This window comes from Taurulus bubalis, assembly GCF_910589615.1.
Source record: "Taurulus bubalis genome assembly, chromosome: 16".
In the NCBI taxonomy this organism is placed as follows: domain Eukaryota; kingdom Metazoa; phylum Chordata; class Actinopteri; order Perciformes; family Cottidae; genus Taurulus; species Taurulus bubalis.
Genome location: NC_136604.1, coordinates 3,894,571 through 3,921,875, shown reverse-complemented (window position 1 = coordinate 3,921,875; position 27,305 = coordinate 3,894,571). Strand labels below are relative to the sequence as shown.

General features: G+C 44.5%; 1 protein-coding gene across 1 annotated transcript in view; it reads right to left on the bottom strand.

The window, feature by feature from the left end:
• Window positions 1-5,978: 5,978 nt before the first annotated feature.
• Window positions 5,979-27,305, bottom strand: part of pou2f2a (POU class 2 homeobox 2a) — a gene marked incomplete at both ends in the record, with an annotated part of 58,446 nt that continues 37,119 nt past the window's right edge. Inside the window, 15 exons of the mRNA XM_079232248.1 lie at window positions 5,979-6,355; window positions 8,377-8,450; window positions 13,205-13,346; window positions 14,210-14,258; window positions 14,397-14,594; window positions 15,923-16,071; window positions 16,668-16,809; window positions 16,918-17,187; window positions 18,475-18,566; window positions 18,820-18,934; window positions 19,025-19,291; window positions 20,109-20,351; window positions 21,887-21,943; window positions 22,739-22,767; window positions 23,012-23,077. Of these exons, the coding sequence (XP_079088374.1) occupies window positions 5,979-6,355; window positions 8,377-8,450; window positions 13,205-13,346; window positions 14,210-14,258; window positions 14,397-14,594; window positions 15,923-16,071; window positions 16,668-16,809; window positions 16,918-17,187; window positions 18,475-18,566; window positions 18,820-18,934; window positions 19,025-19,291; window positions 20,109-20,351; window positions 21,887-21,943; window positions 22,739-22,767; window positions 23,012-23,077 (2,270 nt within the window). The remainder of the gene's footprint in view (window positions 6,356-8,376; window positions 8,451-13,204; window positions 13,347-14,209; window positions 14,259-14,396; window positions 14,595-15,922; window positions 16,072-16,667; window positions 16,810-16,917; window positions 17,188-18,474; window positions 18,567-18,819; window positions 18,935-19,024; window positions 19,292-20,108; window positions 20,352-21,886; window positions 21,944-22,738; window positions 22,768-23,011; window positions 23,078-27,305) is intronic.

The window sequence follows — 27,305 nt, the reverse complement described above, 5'->3', positions numbered from 1 at the left end:
AAGGAAAATGTTTCTTTTTATTCTTTTTCCTAAACAAATGAACGACAAAACGGGGCAACCGATATCGACTAAAGTTATTCTCTCTTTTTTTTTTTTTAAGTTGTCAGGTTTTACATTTTATGTTCTCAAGGCCAAAAAAACTGAAAAAAGGTCTTTTATGAGTCACGTTGACTTGGAAAGTTGAACAGAGTAATAAAATTAACATTCACAGCCACAGAAGAACTACAGTAGAAAACTGTCAAGGCCTGAAGTGCTCTTATTGTCTGACAGTGTTTTGATATCAACGACAGGCGCTCGGATGCCTTTTATTTTAGCAGAGACAGTCCCCAACAAGAATCCTGATGTGTATTTACACGTGGAATGAGTGTGAGTGTGTGTGTTGTCGTGTTTGTCGTGTAGCGTCTCACTGTGGTAGTTTTAACTTTGGTATCATTCTCTGTCCACCACAGCCGAGCCGGACTACACAGGCACACAAAGAGCTGCACTGCTGTCGGAGACACAAAATAAATTAAAATCACAATTCTTAAAAATATAAATTTGTATATATTTTTTTACTTTGACATCCGTGCAGTTTTTAAGCTCTGCAGGGGATTTTCTTTTTTCTTTAACAGCCCAGGGGTAAATTAGTATTTTAAGTAAAAAGTTCAAATGTTTTCCTCCGACAGCAGTGATGAATACACACACACACCTTCCGCAAAACACAGCCACCAGGACGTGGTGGTGCATTCTGTGGGTTAAAGCCATAAGAACAACTGAAATCTTTGTTTCTCCATAGTCAAGCTTACTACGGCCAGTTTTACATCCCTCACTCCTGAGTTCAGACAGGTCACGTTTCTTTCTTTACATTTTATTATTACATTTTCTTTTTTACGTCATTAAAGCTTGAATGTCTATTTGGTTTTTTCATTAGAGTATCAGAGGTATGAGTTAAAAGCCCCGGAGGGGAATCAGAAAGCTTTTTAGAGAGCCGACGAGGAGACGTGAACGGAGGAAATGGTGGAGCTAGATTTCATTGTCAGTTTAGTTCTCGTCCCAACGCACCAGACTCGCTATGTGAAACGTCCTGAAGCAGCAGGACCGCGTTGCACGAGCTATTCGTAAAATCCACCCCAGAGTGTGTTTAAGTTCTTAGAAAACCAAGTATTTTAAGTGGTGAATGAATCAGGTTGCACCATAAAAATAAAATGAATAAATGTCTTAGTGATGAAGACTTTAGGCACTGTTAGCATCACAAGCTGTGACATCACAGCCACAAGCAACAGTATTATAAGTCTTATCTTTACACGAAAGGTAACTGCTAATCTTTTGTAAAGCTACGACTTTGTGTTATTGCGTACGTAAAGAAATTGTTTGGAGTATTTATCCGCAATTATGCTAACCAATGTTGTTAAGCTATCCATTCAGTCTGACATTGCTAGCATAGCGTTTTGTAACGAGATGTATCTCTACTGTGTTGTTTTTGTGAAATGTAATTTAAAATCTTCCAGTTTACGTTATTTTTAAGAACACTTTGATCAAGTGTCAGGTCAGCTATGTTGATCATTTGTATATTAGCTCTTTTACTTGTCCATACAAGCTAACGTTAGCGTTGTCAGGTAGTGCTAGCTCTGTAACAGCTGCCTCTGGGAGCTACTGGGTGTAGATCTTTAAGGCGACTTGGATAAATTCAAAAAACATCCTGACCTCAAAATCCAAGTTGGCAGCTCAACAGTGTGTGCGAAATACTGTGTAATGCGGGTATTGGTATTGCTAGCAATGGCTAAACCGGCTACAATGGGCGTCCATCTTGGTTTTCCGACTTCTACTGGAACGCTATCAAGGTCAAGGTAAATGGAACGCAGCACTAGAAACAACTAATCTGAGAATTAGTTTAATTTAGTGATATGTAAACCTCCACTTAGTAAATACTAACAAGGCTACGGTTGAATGAAACGAAGAGCTGGTGCAATGGTAACATATAAGTCTGATCTAAAATGAGAAGCCCAAAGTCTCCTTGAAAAGAGTCTGTGTCATATGTCAGTAAACATCACTGACTGAATATTAAAAAAACAATAACACACACTCCAAGTTCCGGAGCGAGCTAATTTAAAAACAGCATTTTCCTCCGTCACAGCTTCCCTGCTACTTTCTCTCTCTGTCCCAGGTTACAGCAGTCTTTAGGTTTGGTTTTGCTTTGAAACATTCGTTTGGCATCTTCTCTTCTCGATCTCAAGAACCCCCCCACCCCCCCTGCAGATACAAGCCTCACAACAACCCCTGAAAATACTAGTACAAAGATCCAGAAAGACATAAATAGAATCCAATAAATACATAAATAAAGAGTCAACAAATAAAGGTGAGAGACAGACAAGTTAATAAAATACAAACGGACCATCTTCCCCGTCCCCGAAAAAAGCGCACACCTCCCTCGTACAATAAATACAAATATTATTACTTCTTTTTTTTTTCCAACAAAGAGCCTGTGAGAGATAAAGAGTTTTAAAGCTTTTGGTTCTTAAATCCGTCGTCGTCGTTGGTCCTCATCATCAAGAGATAATAGTCCCAGTCTTTTTATACATTAGCAACTAGTAAGAGCAGTTGAACATAGATTATTTTCCCCCTACAAAAAACCTAGAAGAACTAATGGATACATTCCCTCTAACAGTGGACGTGTTTAGCCTTTAATCAGCACCCCCCCTCCCCAATCCCATCCCCATCATCTTTATCAATGGTTGCCTTCACTACCTGTGTGTGTTACATGAAACTCTGTTTTCAACCTGGGCCTTGAGTTCTTCCTCCCATCAAGTGATAATCGCTTACTGCTTCACTGTTAAGTGTATTACAAGCCGATTAACTTGAATAAAACACATTACACTGCATTACAATAATATCATTTTGGGGGAGAAACAAGTGATGTAATGTGAAGGATTTAAAGTATTCTAAGTCTGTGTAAATTGATTTTCATTCAATAATGAAATTAATAGAAACCCGTGGCTGCCTGTTATGTATAAAAGACAACAACAATAACTAAATAATAATAAATGTATGTAATTTCAAACCACCAGTGAAGTCGTTGGATTTTCCTTTGGATGCTCGAAGAGGCCAAAAGAAACTTCTGTTCAAAGATATGAAGCCTGCAGTCCAACCCCAGAGGCTAACCGCTAACATACACAGTGATCTGATTAGATTCAACTAAAAACTCCATTTGTGCATCTTTTTTGGGAACAAAATGGGTTTTAACTTAAAAGACACACTTTGCGTTTCACTTTGTTTTAGGGAGTTTGAATTATAAACTGTCTGTAGAGACGAGTTGGAGACGATACGTTAGATGGGAAGCGGCTCCAGGTTGAAAATGACCAGAGTTGTGCTTTGAGCTTCTAACATTAAGCGGTGTCACTTTTTTTGAGACAGAGAGAATGTGAGAATTTATCTTTATACTGACACACATGCTCTCTTTCACACACACACACACACACACACACACGCACACGCACACGCACACGCACACAGCTGAGCCACTCGTACAACTTGTGCATTGGTTTGGTTGTTCTATTTGGTTTGGTTATATGTCTAAAAAGTTTTGCTTTTGGTTTTTTAGTTTTGGGCTTTTTCGCAACATTTTGGATCAACAAAAAATAAATAAAAAAATGTGTTATTTCCAACCGTAGAGAAAAAGAAAAAAAGGCCAGAGCACAACCGAAGAGACAAGAAGATCCCCCCCCCCACCCCCCCTCCCGACCCCCCCACCCCGCATATTAAGTAGAAAGCAATGAGACAAATCCATACTTCATTAACACACACACTATGAAAAGCAAAAAACAAAAAAAAAAATATATATATATAGATATATATATATATTCTCAAAGTCAGTTTGTTGAGGTTATTCCATATTTTTATCCTCCCGGAAAAAAGAAAGTGAGAACAAAGCCGAGGTCCGCTGGCAGAGAGGGGGAGTGAACCATTTCTGTCTGTCGATACAAGAACGGCAATCACAGCGAAAGACACACAGACAGACGGCCTCACTCCCACTCGTCTCCCCGTCCTCCCCTTTGTTTGTATTTGGTTTCGTTTAACGGTTCAGTCACTCACACATCATAAGTAGCAGTAGTAGTAGCTTTTGGTTTCGGGTTTACTTTTTGGTTATTTGGTCCGCCGCTTCGAGCGCACCTCCTCCTGCTCCTCTTCCTCTTCTTCCTCTGCTCGCTTTGCCCCTGCAGCTTTTTCATACCTTTGGCTTCTGACCGCTTCTTCTCCTCCTCCTCCTCCTCCTCCTCTTCTTCTTCCTCTCCTCTTTTCTTTTTGGCCCTTTGATCTGATCTTTGGAGACAAAGGAGAGGGGCAGATGGGATGGAGGGATGGAGGGCAGGGGTTTGGGGGCAGTAAGGGGAACGCCGGTGCTTCACCTCTTTCTTTAGTTCTTTCATTTTTTTTTGGTTTGGACTTTCTTATGTGTGTGTGTGTGTGTGTGTGTGTGTGTGTGTGTGTGCGTGCATGTGTGTTTTCCCTTTGACTCTGCTGAGGTTTTTTGTCTGGACACTCGTCTCCCGGGCGAATCAAGAGACAGCGCTGCCTGAGGCGATGCTTTGGTATCCCAGAGTGGCGGTCCGGCGGTAGAGGAGCGGCGTGGAGGATGACACGGCGATGGTGCGAGCGCGTTTGGGGCGATGATGAATAAAGGAGAACAAACAATGCTGAATATAATCCCAAGACTGTCCACGTCTGCCCCTGGTGTCCTCTTTGTAGGCAGTAGAAGAAGTGTGTACACTTCAGGTTGAGCAGACGTTGAAGAGAACAATGAGAGCACTGATCATGATAATGGGGATGAAAAACCTGATGGAAATGTTCTATTTCAACAGAAAATTAAGATGAAAATAATCAATAAACATTGTGGCTCTTTAAAAAATACCAGTGTGTTATTTTTTCAAATGAGATTTTCCAACAGGCGCACTTGGTTGTATTCTACTGACGTGCCAGAAGCGTGGCTTTTGCCACATGGTGGGATTGAATGAATACCGGCTCTTAGAAGTTAGTTTTAAACTCCAGTTCATACATATTTGCATCTTACCTGGTGCGATTGTAATTCTAGCAGTAAACCCCACACGTCTGCCACTCCAGGCTGGTTAAAACACTGTCCTAATGTAAGGTACGTTCATCACTGTAAAGCTGTAAAGAGAGAGAGGTAGATATCCTGCATGTGGGGTCAGCTTAAACATTTACATTTGGCGATGAATACAAAATGATAGAAAAATAGATGTTTTGTAAAAATGGGAAATGAGACTAAAGGAAATCCTGAGTGAAATGCAAAATGCTTGGCATGAAGTAGGATGGAGAACTGAACTGAACCTGGACGGATCAGGATGCAAAAGTCTTTTTGAACTAAAGCTTTTCTCGTTTGTCGTCTTTTTTGGTTTTCAGTTTTTGGTATTTGGAGATTTTGGTTTTCATCTTTGTAAGTGTGTGTTTCTCTTCTAGCATCTTTTCTTTGTTGTTGTTTTTTTTTATAATTCGGTTGCAACCCCGTGACCGTCTGAGCTTGTTAAACAAGTCTTTTCTCCTCGCCATACAGTGGGGCTTCTCGTCCCTGCCCTCAGCGAGTCTGTGTCGTCCTCCAGCAGATAAAAAGCATGCTGTTGGTTTTCCCGATGCCAAGCGCAAAAATAAAACAAAAAAACACTTCTCAGTGCCACCTCTCCAGCTGTAGATCACTATTTGGTTTCAAAACCCCCCCACCCTCTCCGCTCTGCAGTTCTTTCTCTCCTCTCCCTCCTCCCTCTCCCCCTGCTTCTTCCCGTCATCCGTCTGTGTATATTTTTGGCTTCAGAAGACGTCAGCGGGGACACAGAGGAAGAGAGAGACGGTATCTGAGACGGATCGGACAGAGAGATGGCTTTGGTTGAAAGGCGAGGTTGTAAATTTAAGATTTTTTTTAAAGCTCCTTTAACTCTTCCTCTTCTTCGTCCTCCTCGTCCACCGCTGATTCTTTGGCTGTCAGTCGGGGGTCACTCGGCCATGGCCCCTCCCAGGGGCGGAGGCGAGGCTTCGCTGAAGGAACAGAAAGAGGCGGGACTTGAACAAGGAGACACGGACTCCTCGGGGCACGAGGACGGGCTCATGAGGTCGCTGGCGCCTGGGGGCGGAGACCGGCAAAATGAGAGCCTCGGGCCACACCCACCGATGCCGCTGATCAGTCCCATGGCGGGCGTGGAGGGCGTCGCCATGGAGCCGGTCACCATGGGGAGGAGGGTGGGGCGGTTGAGGAAGAGGGAGGGGCGGAGGGAGTGTGGCACGGCGGGACACCCGGGCCCACCGAGGAGCATGTGAGCCGCTCCTCCCTCGAGGCCGGAGATGGACATCTGGCCGCTGCTGGCTGCCAGGGCTGGTCAGGTGGGAAGAGAGGAAGAGAGGAAGAGGAGTGCGGACAGAGATGGAGGAAGAGCGAGAAGATGGACAGAGCGATGAGAGGGAAGAGAGGAAACAAAATAATTAAATAAGATGCAAGAAAGTCAAGATGAAGCAGACGGAAAGCAGAAAGTGATGAACACGAGGTGAGAGATGATGAAGAGAGGAAGAAAAAGATTGAGAGCAGAGAAATGCACAGAAACAAGGGACAAAGAATATAGAAGAAGGGGTGAAGAGAAGGATAAGAAACAGGTGGAGTGGATGAAGAAAAGAAGACAAGAAGTAAAGAGTCAGTGAACGCATCAGCAACCAGAGACACAGGTGATCACTAAATGACGGACAGGTGCATGAAGCTGAAAGGCTCAGTTCACCAAACTCAAAACAAAAGAATAGAAGAAGATCCTAAAACCCAAACTGTCTGCATGGCTGAGAGGCCAAGACGTTATCTTTAAGTTGAGTGAACTGAACCTTTACAGATGGGTCTATGGTGATGATGGTGATGATGATGATGATGATGATGATGATGATCATATGTAGTTTGCACATCCCACGAGAGGATGAGATGGATGGAGGCGGACGCTTGTGAACGTGTAAAAAATGAACTTCTGTCTCATCCTGTGGACCGTCTGCACACGGAGCCAAGCGTCGCCACGGTAACCGCTTATTTAAAAATGTCAAACCCGATTGACGACCGGCCTTATCAATAAATCGAGAGAAGAGCGAATTTGTGCGACCATTTCCTGCTAGACCAGCCATTTCAAAGATGTATATATTCATACAAGTTTTTTGAAAGACTTGGTTTTGTTCATGTGTTATTGAAGTTATTGTTATTAAATATTGAATTGAACTGAATGAATGCTAGCCTTTCATATTAGATATTAAATGCTATAAGTAGGCTATAATTATCAGAACAATACGAACCTTCCCAAGGTGTTTATATCTGGATCTGCAGATATAAATGTGGAAAGAAGGACGAAGAAATTCAGCTTTTTTATCTTGTCCGTCAGTCGGAGCTCCGCTGTAACGGAGACTTTTGATGGTGTAGTAGTCAACCTTTTTATCCATTACAGCGCCACGAGTGTAAACATTCATGGTGTGTGTGTGTGTATATGTGTGTGTTTGTGTGTGTGTGTGTGTGTGTGTGTGTGTGTGTGTGTGTGTGTGTGTGTGTGTGTGTGTGGCCCCGAGGGGGATTCAAAGCAGAAAACCCTTTTTTTTTCGCCCGTGTCAACAACTTCATTTCAACCCCCGAAACTCCTCTTTCTTCTCTCCTTCAGCCCGTAACTCTATCAGAGAGCGGCGGTGCCAGAGCTGCAGTTTCCGTAACGCACTGTGTCCTTCTCATCAGAGGAAGGCCGGCTCTGAACCCAGCGGGAGAGAAGGGGAAGGTCTGAATGGGCGCTACAGGGAGATGGATCACATAAGGGATTCAAAGCTGAGCTCGACGGACCTTATTTGTGATGCTTAATTGATTTGGCAGCAGATCGCCTCCTTCCAAAAGCGGCATTAGGAGAGGAGACTAGTTATTTAGCCGACAGGCCCTGGAGTTGAAGGAGGAGGGATTGTGCCTGTTCAACTGTTTACTGTAAGCTGACTTGGCCTCCTAAGCTTTGCCACGAGGGGCTCTTGTCACTTTGTGATAATAGTGGGGCTATTGTATGAGAATCAAATTGAATCTTTCACTATACTGAGCGATTCAACAAGTTTGTGCTGAGGAGGAGGAGGAGGAGGAGGAGGAAGAGGAGGAGGAGGAGCAGCATGCGGCCGGGCTCGCTGTTGGCTACGATCGTCTGAGGCTGCGAGGAAATTCATTTTGAGCAGAATGGATGAGGGGTGAAATGGGAAGAGGTCTTTAGAAATGGAGACTCGCTGGACTGGAGGGACACACACATGCACACGCACACACACACACGCACACGCGCACACACACACACACACACACACACACACACACACACACACACACACACACACACACACACACACACACACACACACCTTGCATGGTAGCCAGGGGGTTGCTGCCAATGAGGGCCTGGTTCATCCCTGTGCTTACTCCCATCATTGTGTTCCTGAAAGGTGGATGGACCGCAAATTCACACACACACCCGCAAACAAATTCACACATGTAGAGAAACGGTCGACAGGTTAACGTATTTAACGGCTTCGGACTCGGATTGTGTTTCGACTGAGGCACCGGCGGCTTCTCCGACTTTTTTGTGCAGCACCTGATGTTTTTCTATCCGTGTCAGAACCGCATACCTTAGCTTGCACACGCGTCTGTGTGTGTGTGTGTGTGTGTGTGTGTGTGTGTGTGTGTGTGTGTGTCGTTAGACATGCAGAATTGCAGTAGAACTGGCGTGGCAGAGATCTGAATGTCTGAATGCCACAGATTCCTTTGTAGCATGCAGCTATGTCTCTGGCTCTGTCAAGTTAACATGTCTTCTTTGCAGGTGGTGGAGTGTTACCACTTAAAACCAACATCACTCCAAATTGTGTAAATAAAGAGAAGAAAAAATAAACACTCTCAAATATAGATATTCATAGACGTAATTAAATGAAATTGCAAACCTGTAAAAACTATTTTTGGTTCATATCATTTCATCATTATTTTTTGTATCATTATACATTTTTTGTGTGCAAAATGTGGATTTTGTAAAATGTCAATATTACAGTAAAAAATAATAATATATATATTAAAAAAAGCTGAATATTCTTTATTTGAGAGCGTTTGATTTTTTAACTTTTGCTCCGACTTTGACTTAACAGACTGTTGGAGACAGGTTGAAGGGTTTAAGGGTAGAAGTGTTGAAGGGTTTAAGGGTTGAAGTGTTGAAGAGTTTAAGGGTTGAAGTGTTGAAGAGTTTAAGGGTAGAAGGGTAGAAGGGTTTAAGGGTAGAAGGGTTTAAGGGTAGAAGGGTTGACGGGTAGATGGGTTTAAGGGTAGAAGGGTTTAAGGGTAGAAGGGTTGACGGGTTTAAGGGTAGAAGTGTTGAAGGGTTGAAGGGTAGAAGGGTAGAAGGGTTTAAGGGTAGAAGGGTTGAAGGGTAGAAGGGTAGAAGGGTAGAAGGGTAGAAGGGTTTAAGGGTAGAAGGGTTGAAGGGTAGAAGGGTAGAAGGGTTTAAGGGTAGAAGGGTTGAAGGGTAGAAGGGTAGAAGGGTTTAAGGGTTTAAGGGTAGAAGGGTTGAAGGGTAGAAGTGTTGAAGGGTAGAAGGGTTGAAGGGTTGAAGGGTTTAAAAGTTTCAGGGTTGAAGGGTTTAAGGGTAGAAGGGTTTAAGGGTTTAAGGGTTGAAGTGTTGAAGGGTTTAAGGGTAGAAGGGTAGAAGTGTTGAAGGATTTAAGAGTAGAAGTGTTGAAGGGTTTAAGAGTAGAAGTGTTGAAGGGTAGAAGGGTAGAAGGGTTGAAGTGTTGAAGGGTTGAAGGGTTTAAAGGTTTTAGGGTTGAAGGGTTTAAGGGTAGAAGGGTTTAAGGGTTTAAGGGTTGAAGTGTTGAAGGGTTTAAGGGTTGAAGGGTAGAAGTGTTGAAGGGTTGAAGGGTAGAAGGGTACAAGGGTTGAAGGGTTGACGGGTAGAAGGGTTTAAGGGTAGAAGGGTTTAAAGGTAGAAGGGTTGAAGGGTAGAAGGGTAGAAGGGTTTAAGGGTAGAAGGGTAGAAGAGTTTAAGGGTAGAAGGGTTTAAGGGTTTAAGGGTTTAAGGGTAGAAGGGTTTAAGGGTAGAAGGGTTGAAGGGTAGAAGGGTTTAAGGGTAGAAGGGTAGAAGGGTTGAAGTGTTGAAGGGTAGAAGGGTTGAAGGGTTCAAAGGTTTCAGGGTAGAAGGGTTTAAGGGTAGAAGGGTTTAAGGGTCTAAGGGTTGAAGGGTAGAATGGTAGAAGGGTTTAAGGGTAGAAGGGTTTAAGGGTTTAAGGGTTGAAGTGTTGAAGGGTTTAAGGGTTGAAGGGTAGAAGGGTTTAAGGGTTTAAGGGTTGAAGGATAGAAGGGTTTAAGGGTTTAAGGGTAGAAGGGTTTAAGGGTAGAAGGGTTGACGGGTAGAAGGGTTTAAGGGTTGAAGGGTAGAAGGGTTTAAGGGTTTAAGGGTAGAAGGGTTTAAGGGTAGAAGGGTTGAGGGGTAGAAGGGTTTAAGGGTTGAAGGGTAGAAGGGTTTAAGGGTTTAAGGGTAGAAGGGTTTAAGGGTAGAAGGGTTGACGGGTAGAAGGGTTTAAGGGTAGAAGGGTTTAAGGGTAGAAGGGTTGAAGGGTAGAAGGGTTTAAGGGTAGAAGGGTTGAAGGGTAGAAGGGTTGAAGTGTTGAAGAGTTTAAGGGTTGAAGTGTTGAAGAGTTTAAGGGTTGAAGTGTTGAAGAGTTTAAGGGTAGAAGGGTAGAAGGGTTTAAGGGTAGAAGGGTTGAAGGGTAGAAGGGTAGAAGGGTAGAAGGGTAGAAGGGTTTAAGGGTAGAAGGGTTGAAGGGTAGAAGGGTAGAAGGGTTTAAGGGTAGAAGGGTTGAAGGGTAGAAGGGTAGAAGGGTTTAAGGGTTTAAGGGTAGAAGGGTTGAAGGGTAGAAGTGTTGAAGGGTAGAAGGGTTGAAGGGTTGAAGGGTTTAAAAGTTTCAGGGTTGAAGGGTTTAAGGGTAGAAGGGTTTAAGGGTTTAAGGGTTGAAGTGTTGAAGGGTTTAAGGGTTGAAGGGTAGAAGTGTTGAAGGATTTAAGAGTAGAAGTGTTGAAGGGTTTAAGAGTAGAAGTGTTGAAGGGTAGAAGGGTAGAAGGGTTGAAGTGTTGAAGGGTTGAAGGGTTTAAAGGTTTCAGGGTTGAAGGGTTTAAGGGTAGAAGGGTTTAAGGGTTTAAGGGTTGAAGTGTTGAAGGGTTTAAGGGTTGAAGGGTAGAAGTGTTGAAGGGTTGAAGGGTAGAAGGGTACAAGGGTTGAAGGGTTGACGGGTAGAAGGGTTTAAGGGTAGAAGGGTTTAAAGGTAGAAGGGTTGAAGGGTAGAAGGGTAGAAGGGTTTAAGGGTAGAAGGGTAGAAGAGTTTAAGGGTAGAAGGGTTTAAGGGTTTAAGGGTAGAAGGGTTTAAGGGTAGAAGGGTTGAAGGGTAGAAGGGTTTAAGGGTAGAAGGGTAGAAGGGTTGAAGTGTTGAAGGGTAGAAGGGTTGAAGGGTTCAAAGGTTTCAGGGTAGAAGGGTTTAAGGGTAGAAGGGTTTAAGGGTCTAAGGGTTGAAGGGTAGAATGGTAGAAGGGTTTAAGGGTAGAAGGGTTTAAGGGTTGAAGTGTTGAAGGGTTTAAGGGTAGAAGGGTTGAAGGGTAGAAGGGTTTAAGGGTTTAAGGGTTGAAGGATAGAAGGGTTTAAGGGTTTAAGGGTAGAAGGGTTTAAGGGTAGAAGGGTTGACGGGTAGAAGGGTTTAAGGGTTGAAGGGTAGAAGGGTTTAAGGGTTTAAGGGTAGAAGGGTTTAAGGGTAGAAGGGTTGAGGGGTAGAAGGGTTTAAGGGTTGAAGGGTAGAAGGGTTTAAGGGTTTAAGGGTAGAAGGGTTTAAGGGTAGAAGGGTTGACGGGTAGAAGGCTTTAAGGGTAGAAGGGTTTAAGGGTTTAAGGGTAGAAGGGTTTAAGGGTAGAAGGGTTGAAGGGTAGAAGGGTTTAAGGGTAGACGGGTTGAAGTGTAGAAGGGTTTAAAGGTTTCAGGGTAGAAGGGTTTAAGGGTAGAAGGGTTTAAGGGTTGAAGGGTAGAATGGTTGAAGGGTAGAAGGGTAGAAGGGTTTAAGGGTAGAAGGGTTGAAGGGTAGAAGGGTAGAAGGGTTTAAGGGTTTAAGGGTAGAAGGGTTGAAGGGTAGAAGGGTTGAAGTGTTGAAGGGTAGAAGGGTTGAAGGGTTTAAAGGTTTCAGGTAGAAGGGTTTAAGGGTAGAAGGGTTTAAGGGTTTAAGGGTTGAAGGGTAGAAGGGTTGAAGGGTAGAAGGGTAGAATGGTAGAAGGGTTTAAGGGTAGAAAGGTTTAAGGGTAGAAGGGTTGAAGGGTAGAAGGGTTTAAGGGTAGAAGGGTTGAAGGGTAGAAGGGTTGAAGTGTTGAAGGGTAGAAGGGTTGAAGGGTTTAAAGGTTTCAGGGTAGAAGGGTTTAAGGGTAGAAGGGTTTAAGGGTTGAAGGGTAGAATGGTTGAAGGGTAGAAGGGTAGAATGGTAGAAGGGTTTAAGGGTAGAAGGGTTTAAGGGTTTAAGGGTTGAAGTGTTGAAGGGTTTAAGGGTAGAAGGGTTGAAGGGTTGAAGGGTAGAAGGGTTTAAGGGTTTAAGGGTTGAAGGATAGAAGGGTTTAAGGGTAGAATGGTTGAAGGGTAGAAGGGTTTAAGGGTAGAAGGGTTTAAGGGTTTAAGGGTAGAAGGGTTGAAGGGTAGAAGGGTTGAAGGGTAGAAGGGTTTAAGGGTAGAAGGATTGAAGTGTTGAAGGGTAGAAGGGTTGAAGGGTTTAAAGGTTTCAGGGTAGAAGGGTTTAAGGGTAGAAGGGTTTAAGGGTTTAAGGGTTGAAGGGTAGAAGGGTTGAAGGGTAGAAGGGTAGAAGGGTTTAAGGGTAGAAGGGTTTAAGGGTTTAAGGGTTGAAGTGTTGAAGGGTTTAAGGGTTGAAGAGTTGAAGGGTAGAAGGGTTTAAGGGTTTAAGGGTTGAAGGATAGAAGGGTTTAAGGGTAGAATGGTTGAAGGGTAGAAGGGTTTAAGGGTAGAAGGGTTTAAGGGTTTAAGGGTAGAAGGGTTGAAGGGTAGAAGGGTTTAAGGGTAGAAGGGTTTAAGGGTTTAAGGGTAGAAGGGTTTAAGGGTTTAAGGGTTGAAGCCGAGCCGCGATGCTACATACTTCATAAAGAAGTGCGTTGCCTGAAGATGTTCGAACTCACCCGGTGTTCAGCCCGTGGGCCCCGAGGCTGGGAGGGGCGGGGCTAGCTGTGCTGTGAGGGGGCGGGGTCACAGAAGAAGAGGTGGAGCCCACCGCGGCGGAGCTGACGGGAGTCATGGGGCAGGATGCTGAAGAGCTGGCGGCTAGAAGGGAAGAGAAGAAGAAGAGCAGTGGGTTTGAGTGACAGCGTTGTTACCAAACAAACCCGTTGGCTCAGGATCTCAACGGTTCTTCATCAGCAGTCAGGATCCCGAGCGTCTTCTTTACCTCCATTCTACTCCATTCCCGGAGAGGGAGCGTCAGCCTCGGCTCAACGGGCCGATACATTTTCCAGCTGTGTCTGTTACCTGTCAGGCCATCTGTCATCTCTGTGAAGCTCGCTGTGGCCTGAGGTCTATAAATCACCAGGACTCGTCGTGACTCATGGCGGTAAACAACTCGAGATGGGACCCGCGCCTCCATGTTGTCGTCAACAAAACATCATGTTTTCTATTTCAAACTCCCTCTCGCGGAAATCATTTTTCTTTAAAGCGACGATTCTTCAGTGTTTCATCAGAAAGAGACGGCTCCGAAAACACAGAAACATCAACTTCTTCCAAACAACGGTTTAATCTTCTCGCTCCGACCTTTAATAATGAATTGATGAGACTCTACACGGGCACAAGAAGTAATTACAGCACTGTGAGTAGGAACAGCACTCAGGACTAACCTATTTATTTATTTATCACTGTAATAAAAATAAAAAAACTGTATAATAACCTCCTTGTACATACATACCTTTGCACATATATATATACCGCAGTATGTACAGTGTTCATATTTCGTACAGTGTTTTTCATTTTTCATATTTCATATTTTATATTTTGTATAGTGTACTCATATTTGATCTCTTTACTTTATTGTGTTTTTTCTTATTTTTATTTCTTCCCAAACGGTTGACTCGGAGAGTCTGGACTGTTGGTCTAGGCACAAATGGCTAAATAAAAACCTTGAACCTTGAGCTCACCAGTTGTGCTGAGGCAGGTGGTGACCTGGGTCAGACCGTGACTCGATATCTGGAGAGGGAGAGAGAGAGAAATCAGGAGATCCTTCCAAACCCATCTGTGAAGCAAAATATCTGGCAGCACCAAAATAAAAACACACAAAAAATTAGAATAGGTAGATTAGGAGTTAGTGGCCGCGGTGGACTGTACCATGTGCGCGCTGTAGCAGGGGGGTTTGTGTGTCAGGCCGGGTGGGGTCTGGCTGGGCAGGGGAGGCGTGGTGCTGCTGGACGGGTTGATGCGTTTCTCCTTCTGCCTGCGGTTGCAGAACCAAACGCGGATCACCTCCTTCTCCATGTTGAGCTGGTCCGCCATGAGCAGGATCTCCTCTGAGTTTGGCTTCGGGGTCTGAGGAGGGAAAGCGTCAGGCGGGTGAGCGGATGCTGAAACCCGCGTGGGCTTCTGTCAGAATAACCAGTGACAACACCTGGGGTTCCTCAAGTGATCCGTCTTTAACAGCATTATGGTGGACAAAGCTTTTATTTCCTCATCATTTGGATTGTGTGACTATATTAGAGTAGACAATAACAAGCAAAGGATATCATTGTTGTTTTGTTTACACTGAGCCTTGCTCTCAGTTATATTTATTAGAGAGAAAATCCGAATGGTCAAAAAAAATCTTGATCGAATTGAAAGTTGGAAGCGGTGCATCTCTGGTGAGCTCGATCCAGAGTGCACCTTTTCACTTGTTGAGTTGTGTGGAAGGAACCAACTTTAAAAGGTTGATCCCCAACCAACAAATCCTACTCATTGAGCCTTTAATGCTGCGGTTGTGATCGATCGTTATATATAACACTGAAAATCATAGCGTGTTTTATGAAAAAAAAATAAAAAAACTGCTGTATTTGGATGCATTGAACACCATAAGTAATATACAATTTAAATATATGGTTTGGTACATGGAGAAATGTAAATGTCCCAGATGTGTGCAAATGTGCCCCAATGCAAATGTTGAAGTCCTCGCCTGAATTTTCTCTGAACTAAACCCTATCTAACTTTGTTCTGCTTCACTTTATCAAAGTCAACCTTTGCAGAGAGAATGTTCACATATTGAGCTGTGATCTGGGTTAGAGAATGTTCACATATTGAGCTGTGATCTGGGTTAGAGAATGTTCACATATTGAGCTATGATCTGGGTTAGAGAATGTTCACATATTGAGCTGTATCTGGGAGAGGTTTGGACCGTACAGCTGCACCATTTCAAAGAAATAATCATCCTGAAAGTGCTTTTTTTCTAGGCGGACCTGAAACCTTTTAATTTTTTTCTGTGTGTCATCTTCATTTACTCGTAACCAGTGACATCTCACATGTGTACCTTTTATTAGAACCAAAATTATTCAAAAGGCCCTAGTGGTTGCAGATATACACCCTTCATTTTTAAAGGGAAAGGGCCTAAAAATAGGCTGGTTTTTAAAGTGTTAAAACCTCTCTGTTTTAAAAGGCTCTTGGGGATTCTTGCTTGACAAGTTGAATTTGTTTTCACTGTTACATTTATTATATCCCTAAAATGAAAGCTAAACCTCCACTCTTAAATCTGCTACCTACACCATTTAATACAATTAATTTATCTACAGTAAACACCTTTTCAGTTAAACATGTAAAATGCATTGAGATGGGATTTTGTGGATCTGTCTCTACGTGCAGATGTGACACACACACTTCCTGTGTTCTCCTACCATGTGGAAGTTGCGCTCTAAGGCCACTCGCACGTTGGTCTCAATGCTGGTGCGTTTCTTCCTGCGGCGGCCGGAGAGACCCTCGATGCCCAGCATGGGGGAGGAGAGAGAGGACGGGCTGGGCAGCATGCTGTCCACGGCCATGATCTCTGTCGGAGGGAACACGTGAGACAGGAAGGGTTGGTTTGCAGTAAAACAACCATCACGGTGGGGATGATTTACGATTTATAGAACTGTTGCTGGCATACAGTTTAGCTGAGTATCCTGTGTGCTGAACGGATTCTCCCTAAACGTCTGCGTTATGGATTATCAAAATGCCACATTATCAAACAAGATGAAATACCTCTTTAGAGAAAGACACATTCAGAGTCTTCATATTCAAGGCAATTTAGAAATAGGAAAAAGGTAATACTAATAAAATGAGTATATCTGCCGGCTCACGACGCAGCGGTGTTAAACGGTGAGGCCTGTGGTGCGTTGAGGTTCATCCAACCTTTTCATGTACATTTATTCTTCATAATCTCAGGAGAATAACCACAAGATTTTTACTTTAATCCTGGAAATAATATGAATAAAGTTTTTTTTTTTCTAATAACAATAATTAGTTCGACCTAATACTCTGTTGTACTGCCAATGGTTGAGTTAATCTAATTTGGGGTCATTTCTAAATCTTTTACGTCATGCAACCTGATGAGCTGGTGTCTCCATGCTCCTGATGACAGTCGCTACGTTCTCCGTGGTTTACCTGCATCACACAGCCACTTCTCCAGCAGCGGCTTGAGCTTGCACATGTTCTTAAAGCTCAGGTTGAGAGCTTCGAACCGGGAGATGGTGGTCTGGCTGAAGTCGTTGCCGTACAGTTTACCCATCGCCACGCCGACGTCCCCCTGGCCGAAAGGACAAGCAAGAGAAGTCAGAAACAGAAGTCAGAAACAGAAGTCAGAAACAGAAGTCCGACTGGCTCCACCTTCCCCTCGTCCCCGTTAAGGTGCTACCTGGGTGAATCCCAGCTTGATGCGCCGTTGTTTGAAGGTGCGGGCGAACTGCTCCAGCTCCTCCAGGTCGCTGGGCTCCTCCCCCATGTGACCCCCGTGACCTCCGGGAGTCAGCGAGGAACCTATGGCGCCGCTGGACGCCGAGGGCGTTCCGACAGACGTCACGACGCCGACGCCGCTGCTGCCGGTGGCAACGAGGGAACCGCCGCCACCGCCGCCGCCGCCGCCGCCGCCGCCGCTTACACCGATCACATCGCCGCTCTTCTCCCTCTGTGACATCAGGACGACAGCAGTGTTGGGAGGTACTGTTGTACTTTTTTCATCTGGTTTTATAGCTTGTGGTTTCGATTTTGTTCACTTTTTTATTTGTATTTTTTCAAGTCAAGTGCTTTGTAATTTATTAATTTAGTTTTGAAAGGTGCAATATTAATACAGTTATTAGTTTTAATACTACACATATTATACAGAGCTGTCAAGGCATTGAAAAACCTTGAATGTATTATTCACTTTCATAAAAAACAATAATTTGGCCCTGGTGCATTGACAAATCATAGAGATTTGATAGGAATCATGCACACAAAAAAGAATCACGTAACAGGAGAAAAACGCAGTGAATCTAATATTCGGATATTGAGTTTAACCCTCGACCCGCCACTAGGTCAGCTGGAGCAGGAGGCAGGAATTTGACCCAGCGTGCTTTTCGTTTACATCCACCGTCTCCGTGCATGAAACACACGGACAAGCAGGGGATGCCCGGCGCCGCGTTTGACACGACTTCATCACGGCCTAATGAAAAGAAATCCATAACGGCCCTTCGGGTGTGTGGGGATGCATTCATGCATCACGTTACGGCAGACTGAGGACGGTGTGAATGCATCGAAGCCTTTTCCAGAAGATACCAGATATGTAACGATGAAGACTACTCTGCTTTCTGCAGGTGGTCTGCAGCTCATGACGGCTGATAGAGGTGAATGTGAGTCTGACGAAAATAACATAATAAGTCCCACTTATGTAGTTTTGAAAGGTCTCTTTTTCTTTTTCTTACTTCCCCTCTCTCTCTCTCTCTCTCTCTCAGTCTTATTGGCAGGACCATAAATTACTGTTTTCTCTTTGAAAGAAAACCACTTCTGACTCGATGACAGTCGTAGTTCCTCTCCACATTGACCAGACTTTAAAACCACATCAATGAAGCGACCAAATGAATAAAACAAAAGCATGGAAGAGCATGGTACTGCTTTTGAACACAAATAAACAAAAGAAACAAAAAACCCTTAATGTGAGGGAATAAAGGACACAAGCGAATGATTCATTATTGTGCGTGCATTCTGAAGTAGTGATGATTATTATGCATAGGCAAGATATCGCCAATAATCTATGCGTTTGATGAACAAAATGAAAACGGTCTTCCATTTCCCTCAGTACGATCTGTACTTTTTTATTTTCTATAAATGTGGATGCCTATTTTTTTTGCAGACAGGTGTCCATTTAGGGCTGCTCTGTCTCTCCCACAGTTCCTCCCGCGAGTCGGCACAGACGCTGCTGTCAGTCATGTCCTACCTGTGCTTGGAGTCCCAGACGAGGTGGACTTGTCAGTAGTCCCCCTGGGCTTTGCTGAGGTAGCTGAATCAGATTTGAAGTCGAGAGCAAACCTGTGACAAGAAGAGCAACCAATCAACGAACAAAACAATCAATCAAATTCATGATTCAATGAATTAACCGGTAGAGCAAACAGGTGAGGAACAAAACATGCAAATGAAGAATGCGTTACTTTGTATTAAAAACTAAAATATTTATTGGAATCTCGGTGGTTTCGATTTTTCATGGGTAGTTCCTGTTCTGTGGCTCAAAGTGCGTATTCTACAGTAATCATCAGCGCTGAAGAAGACCAGCAGGTGAGCTCACCCTGGTGCGACTGCTGCGCCTGTGTGGGCTGAGACAGGAGGAACTGGGCCGGGGACTGGAGAGGATGACCCGGCATCAAGACCAGCTGCTGGAGCTGCAACAGCTGCTGGATGTCCTGCAACAACAGACGCGCATGTTTCCTTCCACAGCGCAGAGAAAAGGTAAAAAGCTACACAGTGTTCATGGGAGCGCTGGAGGTTCATACCTGGGCCGTGAGCTGGATTGGCTGCGACAGGGCTAGCTGCGGTGGAGGCGTGACTTGGACAGTTTGTTCCTGTTTGATTTGCTGCTGTTGCTGCTGCTGGGATTGCGACTGGTTCTGCTGTTGCTGTGCGGCGGCGTGGGCGGCGTGCGCGGCGTGGGCTGCGTGGGCTGCATGGGCGGCGTTGGACTGCTGAACAGCGGCCGCCAGGAGCTGAGCCTGGGCCTGTTGGAGGAGCAGCTGCTGCTGGGCCGGGAGGAGAGCAGCAAGCTGTGGGGGGGGGGGGGGGGGCAGGGGGATGAAGAGGAGGAGGGAATGAAACGAGATGAAGATGTAGGGACGCAGGAAGGGGATGTGAAGGACGGGGCGAGGGATGACGACAAAATGACGAGAGAGCGGCGAAGGAAGGAGGAAGTGGATCGGGACGTGAGTGGACACAGAAAGGACAGTCAGGAGAGAGAACAGAGCGGCGGCGGCTAAACATTCCAGGAATAGAGGTGTGGGCGAATCTGTTAGCGGAGAGCAAAAGCATGCGAGAAGACAAGCGAGAAAAGCCAATTCACTTAACGTACAGAATATTTAGCTCAGGTATTTCTCCTCCTACAACACATGGTTTTCATGTCCTTCAGGTATGTAGTTTTACCCATTTGCTTCCTGCGAGCAAAAGGTTTTTACGACATTCCTCTGAGCGTGACATTATGAACTGAATACCAGCGTCGTTCATATGAATGCTGCTTATTTCATTCATGGAGCATTTAACTCAACTGCCTCCACACCGGAGAAAGTAATACAAGGCAAAGAAGAGCAGAGAGAAGACTTTGAGTTGAGGGAGAAGAACTGATTTTCTTTCAGTTTGTGATGAAAGAAAGTGACTGAAAAGATCCAACAGTTCTGATTCTGTAGATAACGCCACATTCTTTTGTACAAATGTTGCTACATTTCCAAATCAGTTTCAGTCAAAGTCAAAAAGAACCGTCCAGCTTTGAAATCTGTTAAGACGTTCGCCATGTTGGACCAGCGTGGTCAACTCTTTTCCACGTGGTAATTTCATTATAGAAGAAAAGAAACTGTGTGTGTGTTGACTCACCCCAGCTAGCTGACTGCCAGCCAGCATCAGCTGTGTGTGGTGGTGTTGCTGCTGTTGCTGCTGTTGCTGCTGCTGCTGCTGCTGTTGCTGCTGTTGCTGCTGCTGCTGTTGCTGCTGCTGCTGTTGCTGCTGCTGTTGCTGTTTCTGCTGCTGTTGCTGCTGTTGCAGTTGCTGCTGTTGCTGGGAGGGAGGAGCAGGTGGGACGGGGGTGTGGGGCATCTCAGAGCTCTCCTCGCTCTTTCCCTAAAGAAGATCACAGAGGCACAATTTCTTTCAGCAACGTCGTCTGGAGCAGACAAAGGTTTTCTACGTTCATTGTAAACTCAAATGATGCTGAACCTGCACGAAAATCAAACGGCTGAATAGTTAAATGCAAAAATCCTTTTGAGGATCCTGCAAATCTGATGGTAAACCGATTCATCTTCTAAAATCACAGGTGCACGGAGACCAGAAGCTGGTGTAACACCTACTCTTGGTTGCCATTCTCTGCTATGGTTCTGACCCCGCTCTCTGCGCTGTGCGCTGTCGCACAAAACACGAACCTTGGACAGAAACCAGACTTTCAGATGATGAACCAGTTTGGCACCCACTCTCACAAATGTCCCGTAACACCAGGGAACAGGTTTCTCAGAATGCGGAGGCGTTCCCGGCATTGTGCAAGGGAAGAGAAAAAAACACACAAAGAAAAAAAAACAGTGTACGATAATTCATCGTTTGACCCGTATTGCGGCTCACTGCTGATTCACGGGTTCAAGTGTTCGTCCCGTCCAGACGGGCGACTCAATCCTCCTCGTTTTACCGAGGTGTCAGGAACGCCGCTGACCTCCGACCTCCGGCTGTCGTTACCCATCCATCACCTGCCGCACTGTGCTGCAGCTCTACCTGTCCATCACTCACTGTCACCTCGTTCACATCCTTCAGGGCTTTCCACACTTTTCCAGGACTACCGACTTTTGTTGTTGTTGTTGCAATCTCTAATAGTTATGGCTATGTTCATATTCTCTTCAAACTACAGGCTCAGACAATACATTGTCCTTAAATATTGAATGTACACTTGCTATTCAAACATAATGTCAGCTAGGACTCTTGTCTTCTCAGTAAAGACGGCTGGAGACAAAGTTTGTATTATTAGCGCTGCCTACAAGAATGCCACCTCGGGCACAAAAGTCATTAAACACACCACAGATGCCTTCATGGCCACACGACTACTCGCTCACACACACCTGCATGATCACACCAGGCGGAAACCACCGGTACTGAAAAGAGAAGCCAATGCAGAAGTGTCTGAAAGCTGCATTCTCTCTCCTGACCACCAGGGGGCGACTCCTCTGGTTGTATAGAAGTCTATATAAATGACTCTACTTCTCTTGATTTATTCCCTCAGTAAACACTGTAAACATGAGTTTATGTCTCAATCTCTAGTTTCAAGTCTTCTTCAATACAGCATGATGTTCATTTAGTACATTATGGTAATTTAGAGTCAAACAGACCATAAAGAGGGGGATGCTTTAGGGCGCCCCTGTACTTTGCGCCCCCTCTCGTGTCACTTCTGGTTTCAAAACAACAAGTTGGTCGACAACCAACAACCAAGATGGCGACGGACAAAATACAGAACGACCTCCACTTCTGAAATACTGTCTATTGTATCTTTTGTAGGAAACGGATATAAAACAGAATCACTCATCTCTTAATGCCGTGTACACACACACACACAGACACACACACACTCCACACACACACACACACACAGACACACACACACACACACACTGCCTCACCTTGCTGCCAGCCGGTGTGGGAGAGACGCTGAAGGGGCTTGTTTTCATCGGCTGGACCTGCAACAGCAACACACACACACACACACACACACACACACACACACACACACACACACACACACACACACACACACACACACACACACACACACACACACACACACACATTATTACAAATACAATCACGCAGATTCACAACAGCATCAGGTGAAGCCCCGCCCCTTTAATCTGGGTCAGCAAGCTCCCGAGGGACTCACAGGTACAGTTACTGTCACCCTACGGTGGCCTGCGGGGAGCAAATGGGCTCAGACGGCTTATCAGCTACTCAAACATCAACAGCAACAGAAGTGGAGATCCACATGCAACCAAAATGAATTGTTGAGACAGGAGCACAGAGCTCCCAAAGAGGATGTGAGTTCATTTTGTAAAAAAAAAAAAAAAAATTGCTTTCTGTTTGCGAGCGTTATGAAACAACACCATTACAAAGTTGACTTTCATATTGCTGTAGCAAGGTTTTTGAGATAGCAGATGGTGGACTACCCACTAAATATCAAACCACTCTGATGAGGGAAGGCAACATGAAATGTTACTGCGAGGATTTGATACAGATAGTTTCTGTGATGGATTCACTTCTATATATATTTCTGATCATTTATAGTCACAATAACCAGTTATTTTATCTGTACTTTGATGCAGTTTCTATTTAATTTAAAAAAGTTTACAAGACTCTGCCATGCTTACTTTATTCATAAAGAGTCCTTTAATGAATGTAGCTAACTATTATATATATGTATAACTAACACATAAATAACAGAACTAACTATGTCGTAAGAATAAAAGAATACAACCAACCTGGTCATCAGGGCTGTTTCTGTTAGAGTCTGAAACACAGAGGGATCGTTTATTAGACAGTGTGTGTGTGTGTGTGTGTGTGTGTGTGTGTGTGTTCACTGGGTCGTAGAAATTGCATGCGACTTTAGTAACGTTCACTTAAAAACACAAAGATAAAACTGATCAGGTTAATTCACGTGTGTCACATAATTGAAACATGATGACTGGACATGTAAATAAAACGTCATTTTTATTTACATCAGTAAATATATGTGTGTGTGTGTGTGTGTGTACCTGAACTGTCCCCTGGATACTCCGCCCCAGGCTTCTCATCCTCTGCTGCTTTAGACATCCTGATATCTGCAAGAAACACACACACACACACACACACACACACACACACACACACACACACACACACACACACACACACACACACACACACACACACACACACACACACACTGGATCAGATATACGGAACACACACAGAGGCTTGTAAGGCGCTGTGGAAGCGATGATGAATGTTGAATAAAATGCACAAAACAACACAGTTTTTATTGCGTACTAATTTGAAATGAACTCCAAACCTTTTTTTAATCATAATGTCGCATAATGTTTGAACAACCAGACAAAAGATCAGTCAGTAAACCTCCAACAGAAAAACATATACTGCTGCCGTTATACATTATAATTGTAAAAAAACATATTTTATTACATATCATCATGTACATCATCAGCGCACCCACTATGAAGACACCCTTACATCCAGTCCACGTATATCCATTCAGGATATATATATATATATATATATATATATATATATATATATATATATATATATATATAATTTGAACTATTTTTATAACTGGTTGGTCACAAATTAATATGGGAGGAATTTTGAATCTACTGACTGAATGGAGTTTTATCATTTTAGTCAAATTTAGGAAAGAAAGTGCACACACACGCACACACACACACACACACACACACACACACACACACACACACACACACACACACACTTTGTCTGCTGCTTGTTCTCTTTCACATTCAGATCCACAAACAAGAGCACAAGCAGCCGCCGCTCTCTGAATGAGACGTCAGTCTGCGGTCTCGCAGGTCAAAGGTCAAGCGAGATCAACGGCGTCAGCACTTCAACAGAATCGGGAGCGAGGTCGGGCGAGACTGCGACAAATACTGTTTGTAGAAGCAGTTGCCGTGCAGGGGCAACGGTTGCTGACCTCGCTCTGGTTCTGGTGACGAAACCCTTTGAGAGCTTGGATGTGTAAAATATAAAAAATACACAAACAAGTTCTGCTAAGTTCCTAAAAAGTTCAGGTTTGGAAGATACTAGACAGTTTTCTACTCTGCTTTTCAACACGTTTTTTATTGCAAACAACCGAGAGAAAACCCTGCTCAGCAAAAAATAAAACCTGACGTGACCAACAAAACGGACGACACCGTAATTTAGCTCTTTGAACGGAGACGTTATCGACCCGCCACGCGTGGGCCGGCCTCCAGGAGCGTCTTCCTAACCGGCCTCGCCGTGCTGCCCATGTGCACCGGCTTCTGGGAACCGGGTAATTGGCAGAAGGCCGAGCGCCGGCAGAGGAAGTGCTGAGCCGAGCGCCGGACATTACTCAGCACTACCTGCCGCTTCTGCCGCCGCCATGTTGGAACCGACCGCTGCTCTTCAACTTCTGTCTGCCTCGTGCTTTTTCAGGACTTTTGCAGAGAAGAAAGAGCTCAAGAAATTTATAAAAATTGCAATTGCTCTGTGTGATTTAGTGGCCGAGGTTCGTGCGCCTGACAGGAGGCCGAGGAAATAATTAAAGTACAGCTGACAAAACCAGAAAACATCCCCTCCTCTTCCTCGCTATAATTACACCTATAGCTTCTGTCCTGCTGCTTCGCTGCCTCCTCCATACCCTATGGAGCACACACACACACACACACACACACACACACACACACACACACACACACACACACACACACACACACACACACACATATTGTGTATGATAAAGGACATGTGAGACAAGAATAAATACTTGAAAACAGCAGAAGTAGAAGAAGAAGAAGAAGAAGAAGAAGAAGAAGAAGAAGAAGAAGAAGAAGAAGAAGAAGAGCTCATTGGAAATGATGTATAAGCCCGGTGTGTGAGTGTGTGGTAATCTTATCATCAGGGTCACAGACAAGTTCAAGGTGTGCTGAGTGGAGGTGGAAAATGGAGGATGGACGGGGATAAAGGCGAGAGAGAGACAAAGAGGAAGAGACGCAGAGAGAACACTTAGAACCTGAGGAAAAGTAGGGGAAGATGAAATTTGAAAAAAAGACAAAAGACGAAGAAGAGAAGGAAGATGAAACAATATTTACACACTGAACAGAGACGCAAACTCCATCACACACTTCTCTTTTTCAGTTCGTCGACTCCATTCGTTTTCCTTCTCTGTATTAGATGTGAACATACGTGGTCATTTCTCTACAATATCAGGTATTGGAAAGGATTTAGCTGATTTGTGTTGTTTTTCATGTGAATGAACATATTGGAAACGTCTGTAAGTCTGAACCTCTTGTCAAGGCTTCAGCTACAATCCAGTTGCATGAATTAAAAAGGGAAATACATTTTTCTTACTGAGGAAACCCTCAGTTCGTAGAGGTGCTGCAGTTACATAATCTAACCAGATGGTGGCAGCACCCTACTGGAAATGTTGAGGAACTTTGTGTGTGTGTGTGTGTGTGTGTGCACCTGTTAGTATTGGTCCTACCATCAGCTATGCACGTGTAGCTGTTACAAAAACATCCACCTGCACAAACGGCAGCTTTCCACTATTTAAAAACACAATTTCACTAAAATGTTGGATCTGTTTAATTTACACGAGGGGTTAAATGTAATACACACACACACACACACACACACACACACACACACACACACACACACACACACACACACCCACACACACACACACGTCATTTTCTTTATCCTCTCATCATATGAAGGTTGGGGGGCAAGTCCCATAAAATAAGATAATTGTATCATCCCCCTCTCCGTCTCTCCCGGCCCTAACCCCTCTGGCCACGGGGCCTTTCCACCCCCACCCGTCCCAACCACCTTGTTTATATACGAACAAATCAAACTCTCTTTTTTTATCTCACGCAGCTGCAAAAGTGTGTCGTCTGATTTTCATAATCTCTACATTTTGGGATTTCAGTGTCAAATTTCCCCTCCGAGTTACAGTGACCAACGCACTCCTCCACCCCGGGGTGACAGACCCCCCCACTGCTCTACTCATCCTATCAGTGCTAATAGCACAGAGAGAGAGAGAGAGAGGGCAGATGATGTATCTGTCTTCTGCGGTTGACATGGCCAGTGTGTGTGTGTGTGTGTGTGTGTGTGTGTGTGTGTGTTAGAGGGGGGTGCAGGGTCACTGTCAGGGAATTAGAAAAAGGGGGAATAAGTGATAAGAGAGAGAGAGAGAGAGAGAGAGAGAGAGAGAGAGAGAGAGAGAGAGAGAGGGGGGTTAGGATGGCTGGAGGGGTCCCAAACTCCCCCCCCGTCCTGGTGCCCACCCACCCCGCCTCGGTCACGCCTGTCAGGGGCCGCTGACAGACGGCGCGTGGGTTTCTGTGTGTGTGTGTGTGTTTGAGGGGAGGGAGTGGGGGCTGTTTGGCGTGTGGAGGTCAGAGGTCAGACACATGGTCTCGACCACCTCGCGCCTCACATTGACACACACACACACACACACACACACAAGCTGCCTGCCTTTCCCACCTGTCCCCTGTCACAATCACTACCAAACACACACACACACACACACACACACACACACACACATACACACACACACACACACACACCCGCACACACACACACACATACACACACACACACACACCCGCACACACACACACACACATACACACACACACACACACACACACCCGCACACACACACACACACACACACCCGCACACACAGACACACACACACACCCGCACACACACACACACACACACATACACACACACACACACACACATACACACACACACACACACACCCGCACACACACACACACACACACACACACACACACACACACACACACACACACACACACACACACACACACACACCCGCACACACACACACACACACACACACACACACACACACACACACACACACACACACACACACACACACACACAATCTGCAACTGCTGTAATGAAGACTTTTCAAATCAGCTGCGAACTGAATAAAAAGTAAAGTAAAAAGGAGCAAAAACATTATATTCACGGCTGCTTACTTGTACCATCGATTATTTGCTTGATTTATCATTTATAATCGTTTAAAAAATGTTAAAAGACATTGAATTGAATTTGTTGCAGCTCTAGTTATGCCAGATATTAGGCAATAAAGAGGAACATTTTTGAAAGTTTCACATTTTATGGTGAAAAAGCTCTCAATGGTTATGATTTGAGCTTCAACTTCAACACAAAAACTACCTTCAAACAAACATGTCAGCAGTTTTAAGAAAGTAATATCAGCGCAAATAAATACAAATTAAAAAAGGG